The sequence below is a fragment of the Ptychodera flava genome, chromosome 9 (assembly GCF_041260155.1).
Source record: "Ptychodera flava strain L36383 chromosome 9, AS_Pfla_20210202, whole genome shotgun sequence".
Lineage (NCBI taxonomy): Eukaryota > Metazoa > Hemichordata > Enteropneusta > Ptychoderidae > Ptychodera > Ptychodera flava.
The window spans coordinates 44,798,312-44,805,714 of record NC_091936.1 but is presented as its reverse complement, the minus strand read 5'-3'; the positions used below and the strand labels follow the sequence as shown (position 1 = coordinate 44,805,714).

Sequence of the window (7,403 nt, the reverse complement as noted above, 5' to 3'; positions counted from 1 at the left end):
AATCTTACGTGTACGAAATACTTTGCTAAATATAAGTAATCTATACAAGCAAGCATCAATGAATACGAATTGTAAATTTAACTTAAAAAGAAATACTGAACATTTAACCTGTTCGGTAAGAGAACTTCAGTGTTACTGTTTTAGGTTGATGCATCCTTGTCACGTCAGTGAGCGCCCGTTGGTGCCCACTTGATCTCTGTCTCCAGCCAACAATACATCTAAAATCTGAGATTCCTGATTCGTGTATTGAGTCTTCTCCGATTACGATGATGATGATGATGATGATGATGATGATGATGATGATGATGATGATGATGATGATGATGATGATGGAAATATTGTTTTATTGTTGTTGTTGTTGTTGTTGTTGTTGTTTTGTTGTCGTCATCATCGTCGTTTCTAAATGTTGTAGCTGATTTTGGTCGAAATTAATACTCTGTTATCAAAATTTTTTTTGAATTGCAGATAAAAAAGGAAACAATACTTTCGTGATAGCTGTTATTGGTGCGGTTAGCTGTATGCTGTCTCTGTGTGCATGCATAGCATTGTTTCCTACTGTTACAGAGGCAGACACTATGGATTTAAAACAATCGTTGATACAGAATTCGACAGTTTCATAGAGGTAAATTCTAGCAACAGTAGTTACTGTTGCCATCTTTAATTTACACATGCAATATGATGGCTTTGCCTTTCGGTTCCTGCATATATTTACAGGGAGTCGAAAAATGTAACTGTGATTAAATTTACAATATGCCATTACGAATAGTCTACTGGACTCACTTATCGAACTGCTTACTCCCCTGAAGAAATCTTTTTTTTTCCAAATTCTTGATGTTCATAATTATCTACCTATGTATTTTAACCCTTATCAGGCTTTCTAGTACTTATTTATTCCACGAAGCATTTTCTACTGTTTGTCACTGCCGTGTTAATAGTGTTTCTCTCGAATATATTGAATTTCCGTCGCGGTGATGACAGGAGCTATTTCATGAGCATCCCGATCTGGACACATGGGTACTGAGAAGGAAAGATATAAAGGTGAGAAAAGAAATCGGATTTGGTGAGTTTGGAAAGAGCGAACTAGCAGAACTACGAAGAGGAAATGGAACTCTCATGGTTGCCTTAAAGTCATTGATTACAAGTAAGTTTCGTAGAATTTGTGCTTTCAACGAGAACGTTAAAGGATGCTGGTGAAGAGAAGCAGTCACAACGTTTGTAGAATGTGCGAAGGAAAATCTGCATCTCATTGATGTTGTGAGTGTTTTTCAAAAATTATGATTATCTAAAAAGACTGCCCTTCGGGTAAGCAACGTTTTCTTGTTGACTTACATAATTATATATGCAGAGTGGATTTTTTACTGTAAGTGTCTTCTTACTTGTGTTTGTGCGTTAGTAATCAAAATGGAACATAGCTAGACATTGGCAGCTTTTTGTACGTGTATTAGGATAAACGACAGTACATACAAATTGGACTGTTTGAATAAGCCATTTCGATTCAGTGTAAGACAATATCGCAGATGAAGCAACAGAATCAATTTTGCTAGCGATAACATCGCCTAAATATATAGATTTCCATATTTCACAGACCGACGTCACTGTCTTTCGATCTCATACCGTGACTTTTGCCATGAAATTGCATGTTTGAAGAGATTGCATGGTCATCCAAATATCATCAGCCTTCTTGGAATAGTTGTATCTGGCGGTAAGCAGTTTTTATTTTTGTGTTTATTTTCATAGTACGCTTATTTCTTCCGTTATTATATCAAAATTGATTTTCAGTATGGTGTTTATCACTGCACGATGAACTTGGAATATGATCTAGTCACGGGTTTTACAGACGTAATAATATTTATATTTTTGTCAGGCAGTCACAAAGTAATGGATAGAGAGGTCACAATCTGCGAAGATCTCAGCACAGATTTTATTATGCCGTAATACATTAGTCCTTGTATTCTCTACATTGTCAAGTGTAGATCCTAAGTATATAGTCGTCGAGTATGCAGCCCGAGGTGATCTGTTAAGCTATCTGCAGGGTTTGAGAAGCAAAAATGTGTCACGACTGGAAGAAGGGAGGCTCGTAAGAATCGCAAGGGATGTAACATTAGCCCTGCAGTACTTGGAAGAAAATATGGTTTGTTTCATCATCTTGAATTGATAAATGTCACGCTTATTACGTGCCCTATGTATCAACATCAGCAGTCACTGGCAAGACCAGCGTATATAATATTCCGTCGTTGGTTTTGTCTCAGCTTGCAAAAATTATATACTATAAGCGTATTTCTCTTAGTACACCTATGAAAACTTTGTTTTAACTTTATTTTTTCGTATCTGTCAGAGAGCAATACTATGTGCCGCTCTGCAGAAATCCAGAGCAATCTTCTTACTGCGTAAAATTGACATATCATAGGCCTAATTTACTGTACTAATCGAACAATTGAAACTGCCCATGAATGATTGTCTCAGGTATAGGACGAAATCATGCTAAATTTCTCACATGTTTATGACATAAACACTGTGTCATGGGAAAACAGTCAACGATTATATAGAATATAATTCGCAAATCATATGTATCTTCTTTCAGGTCATCCATCGTGACATTGCCAGTAGAAACGTTCTTATAATGGAAGACTACGTAGCCAAAATTGGTGATTTTGGTTTAAGTCGGGATATTTATGAAACTGGAAAGTATTGTAAAGATAAATGGGTAATTATAACTCTCTATATGTACCAATCGAAATTCGCCGTTTAGAGATTACAGAAACGTTTTCAAAAATGTCCAGTGCACAATACATTTTTCGCGCGTAAAGTTTATTTGATATTATTTTCTTATATGTACCGCTCTAAAATTTGACTCAATAGATTAACTAAGAAAGGTAACTACTCTAATGAAATTATTACATAAAATCAAAACCGCAGGTTTACAGAATATATTAAATATGCTCCCTTTCCTATAACTGCAACTATGGACCAAGAAAACAAAATGTGAGCTGAATTTACTGACAAGTTTAAAGAGAAATTTTGTACCATTTTGGTAATTTATCCATTGTATGACATTATTCTGTATCTGTATATGCACAGCATCTTGCTGTTGGTGATTCTGAAAGAAACTGACAGAAGTATATTATTGGCTCTGGAACCGAAAATGTAAAAAAAAATTGGTATCCATTTAGCTGCTATAATTTTAATACACATCGCGCAATCATAGAGATTATTCTCATTGTGAATTGTGTCTTCAATATTTTAAAACCAAAAAAATCGACAAACGTCATGGCCTTTAGGTTCCAAGACAAGTAATTGACCTTTTTAAGCCAACATTCTCTAGTGGATAATTAGCTTGTATTCCAGCATGTTGATGTAAGATATTTTGAAATATTGAGACAAAACATAGGGAAAACTGATTTTTTAAATGTTATGTAAATTACCTTTCACGTGACACTGCGGTTACCAAAATGTTTCCTCATATCTAGGCCTTCAGAAAATGTATAATTTACGGGGGTTCTGAGCTTATTAACTGCCAGAGAATTTTTAGATTAAAAAAGTCAATACCTTAAGCAATAAAAGAATTACGGCCGCCATATTTAGCCCTATTGTCATTACTATTGTAGTGCATATGACTGGCTGTCATTATACAATGAATATAACAGAATATCTACCTTTGAGCTATATTTTGTAAGATTGCTTAGTAGAACAAATAACGTCTTATACTATATGATACTATTACCAACATGTCTATCATTGTATGTATAAGTCTATCATATAGTTGTCGTATTTGGTGGAAGTGCAATGCATATAGTGACATGTAGTTGTCGTCAGGGTGTATTTTCTTCTTGTCTAATAATGTCTTCGAAACAAATGATACAGAATGGCGCGCTTGCGGTTATAGTTGGCTGTATTATGGAAATAAGCATTAAACGACATAGTACTACAGATTACCCTATATATCAAGTTACCTTGCTGTACAGCCAAAATGTTTACGATTGTGCTCACATATAGGCTACCCTAGTTAAAAAAAACCATTCGCCGTCAATATTAGTTTAGTAAAACATGAGCAACAAAACAAAAAAAACAAAAAAACGAAAACGATTCAGTTATTGCGGTAACACACTTGTGTAGTAAATGTCATATAATTATATCTAATCAGCCTTTATCATGAGGTATCGAACCAAAATACACAAATGTTCACGAGCATACCATTGGCATAACATAGGTGAACAGACAGCCGAGGGCAGAATGATAGCTTCCATAATGGAATAAGCTGCAGAAGCAATTATATGGTATTTTACTTGGTTTCAAACTCGATTTCAATAAATGGGTTACATTTTATTCTTTGTGACAGTCACAATTACATGGTCCACTGCCACTGAAATGGATGTCGCCGGAATTCCTACAAGTTGGTGTGCACGACCAGAAAAGCGACATGTAAGGATTCAAAGCATGACATAATCATAAACAGCGGACGCTCATCGTTTACACAACTCCTATCTTTTTCTTTAAATTTTGTCTTTTGGGAATTCGGCAACACAGGAAGGAATCTTACAACATGCTGAAGATTAGTCAAACAATGAATTCATCCTCTCTTTGGTGACAGTATATCGATGGAATGAAGCCGTTTCATGCATTTCATACCATGTGTGTACATATGTTTAGTTTCTCGCGTTGGTTTTCAGTAGGTAGGCCTTGTTCACGGTATGATATCGACAGTGACTTTCGATTCACCCTGGGGAAACTAGGGAACCTATCCATTATGAATAGTATCTATATTTTCTTCGAATTCCATGATATCTACATACCCTTCAAGCGATAGAAGTCTATCAAAAACAGTAGCTAAAGCTTTTAGCGTTTCTATACTTAAGGAGTTTTAACTAGTTCATAATGACTCGGCAAAATTGAATAGAGGAGTAGACAGAAAATATAGACGATTAGAAGATGACCGGTGACTTACGGGAATAATTTCATGTTTGATATTATTTGACAAAGGTCGCTTCATTTTTAAATGCGAACGATTTTTTATTACTTCACAGCTGGTCGTATGGAGTCTTGCTGTGGGAAATTGCAACTCTAGGCAAGTGAACGTTTATTATATTTAAGATGCACAATTTCAGATATTATGTTAAAAACTGTTACAGCACTACGTCAAGAAAAAATTTCAAAACTATATCCAGTACAATTTATCTAGAAACTTGTTAAATACAAACTAGCCTATCATTCAGGACCAGAAAAACAAATTCAGCGTTCATTACAGACTTTAACGTCTGACTTTAGATCGTTATAATTTCTTAGGGGAACCACCGTTTACAAATGTGCCAGCCACTGAAATTGTCAGATTCCTTCTCGATGGACAAAGACTTGGTCAACCTGAAAATTGTACAGACAGATTGTAAGTATTATTTTTTGTGATCGAGTATTCGCAACGAAAAAGTTGAAGATTGACCTTTGACTTCACTTGGCAGAGTCAGTAGTTTACTTTCAAATACGACGAGATTGCTTGCAGAATCTCTTCTGTGAATTTGTAATTTTGATGCAGATGCCTACAAGAATACCCTGCAAAATGTTAAATGTGTGACACTTTAATATGTGAAATACACTGTAGCATTCTATTAATCGTGACATATATTGTCGACCTGTACAAACACAAAAAGGTTACTTCTCTTTGTATGCTTTTCCACTCTTTTTTTTCTTGCTAGCGTTTGATTAGTATTAAATACTGGCATATAATTTTATATCACGGTATCTATTAACGCGATCGGCACTTATTGTGTTAAAGGTACAATGTTATGCTGAGATGTTGGCGGTTGAAACCCATAGACAGACCAAATGCGAAAGACCTAACAGATCACTTGGAAGAACTGTCCAGAAATGAGGAGGTAAACATATCGGCGTTCTTGCTTTGTTGTTGTTTTATTTTAGGTATTTTGAAAGGAAATGTTCATTTAAAATAGTTGTTCTACGAAATATCCTATATCACTACGAAAACGGTACAGTGTAGGGCAGCACAGATATCAAGGAGACAAATAAAATGTACCGGACAGATAAACGGATAAATAAATAGATCGATAGACAGACATAGATAGATAGATAGATAGGCATATGTATATATATAGAGAGAGAGATAGATAGATACTAGTTAGATAGATAGATAGATAGATAGATAGATAGATAGATAGATAGATAGATAGATAGATAGATAGATAGATGGATGGATTGGCGGATGTTTGAATTGATGGATAGATGGACGGACGGACAGACTGACAGGCAGACAGACTGATAGAGAGACAGACGGATAAGCTGCATAGGTCTTACTTGAAAGCACACAAGTAAAAATTAATGAAATTAATTCCTACAGAAAAAATTAGGTCAGCTTGTGCGAAGGAAAGACTTCGCTATAGGAAGAACCTACTATTTGCAGAGTACCTTCGATGTTCGTCAACGCCTATCATATATGTACGACGTACGTCAGTGATGTCATTTATCAAGTATTGCGTTATATCTTTGCTTAAATAATATTGCTCAAATCATGTAATATTCATAAATTATATTAGATTAATATTCTTTCTGTGATTATCATTTCAGAGATTCTTCACAGACATTGTGCCTGATCTACTTGAACTCGAAGTGTAGTGTGATGAATCATCCTGACACGATACACTTATTGTCAAATAATCTTACACCGCATGTTCAATTCACAATATTGTGCCTTCGAGGGAACTGACTAACAATTTAAGATAACGTTTTATTACGTTGGCAAGGAAAAAAGGTCTACAGTATCAGTCTTATGCTACATCATAGAGACGTTACTTCATCACAAATCCCCTTTTCAAATCAACTATATAAGAAGTTGCAGAGCATGTGGTTGAGGTAGAATACAACATGGCGGACCATTTATGCACGAAATTTTTTACTCAACGCTCCAATCGAACATACCGCAAAACATTTTAACATGAACCCACCAGAACATCTGTATACTTATATCATATTTTCCTCTTGAAAAGCGTTTCAATACTTCAAAATGTAGTTACTAAATATACGAAGCCTGATAAGTGTAAATTAAAAGCTGCGATGTTCCTAATCAATAAAATTATTATTAATCATTGGTTTCAAAGATGAATTTTATGCCAAACATTTTTCTTACAAAAAGTCATTCAGTTTATTTCTCATCGTTTTAACATTGCAATTTGAGTCATTAAGTAATTTTTATTCTAAGAATGCTTTCAGACTCCTGAAGATGCAATGGTTTCCCAGTTACACTCCAGACATATTTCGTCACGGCTTTCTTTTTAAGATCGTGTTTTATGTTAAACGTTATTAAAATAATAAAGTTAATGAATTTTTATTTATTTTCTTTGTAAGTTGATTTTGTAGGTAATGTTACAGTAAAAGGCTAGTGCGTATCATCCAGTTCTCAG

The 7,403-nt window shown here is 34.8% G+C and overlaps 1 protein-coding gene across 1 annotated transcript; it reads left to right on the top strand.

Moving 5' to 3' along the window:
* Positions 1-503: 503 nt before the first annotated feature.
* Positions 504-7,334, top strand: LOC139141153 (fibroblast growth factor receptor 1-like). The gene is made up of 10 exons (XM_070710759.1): positions 504-622; positions 979-1,141; positions 1,586-1,702; positions 1,974-2,131; positions 2,582-2,704; positions 4,337-4,419; positions 5,022-5,062; positions 5,281-5,377; positions 5,765-5,864; positions 6,571-7,334. The coding sequence occupies exons 1-10, from the start codon at positions 536-538 to the stop codon at positions 6,616-6,618; spliced, it is 1,017 nt and encodes a 338-aa protein (XP_070566860.1). The 5' UTR covers positions 504-535; the 3' UTR covers positions 6,619-7,334.
* Positions 7,335-7,403: the final 69 nt, after the last annotated feature.

What these genes read in the sequence shown, in the direction of transcription:
- LOC139141153 (XM_070710759.1), top strand. Translation starts at nt 536, where the DNA reads ATGCATAGCATTGTTTCCTACTGTTACAGAGGCAGACACTATGGATTT. An exon ending in TGGAATAGTTGTATCTGGCG is followed by an intron (nt 1,703 to 1,973) that starts GTAAGCAGTTTT and finishes TGTCAAGTGTAG; the next exon opens with ATCCTAAGTATATAGTCGTC. An exon ending in CACGACCAGAAAAGCGACAT is followed by an intron (nt 4,420 to 5,021) that starts GTAAGGATTCAA and finishes ATTACTTCACAG; the next exon opens with CTGGTCGTATGGAGTCTTGC.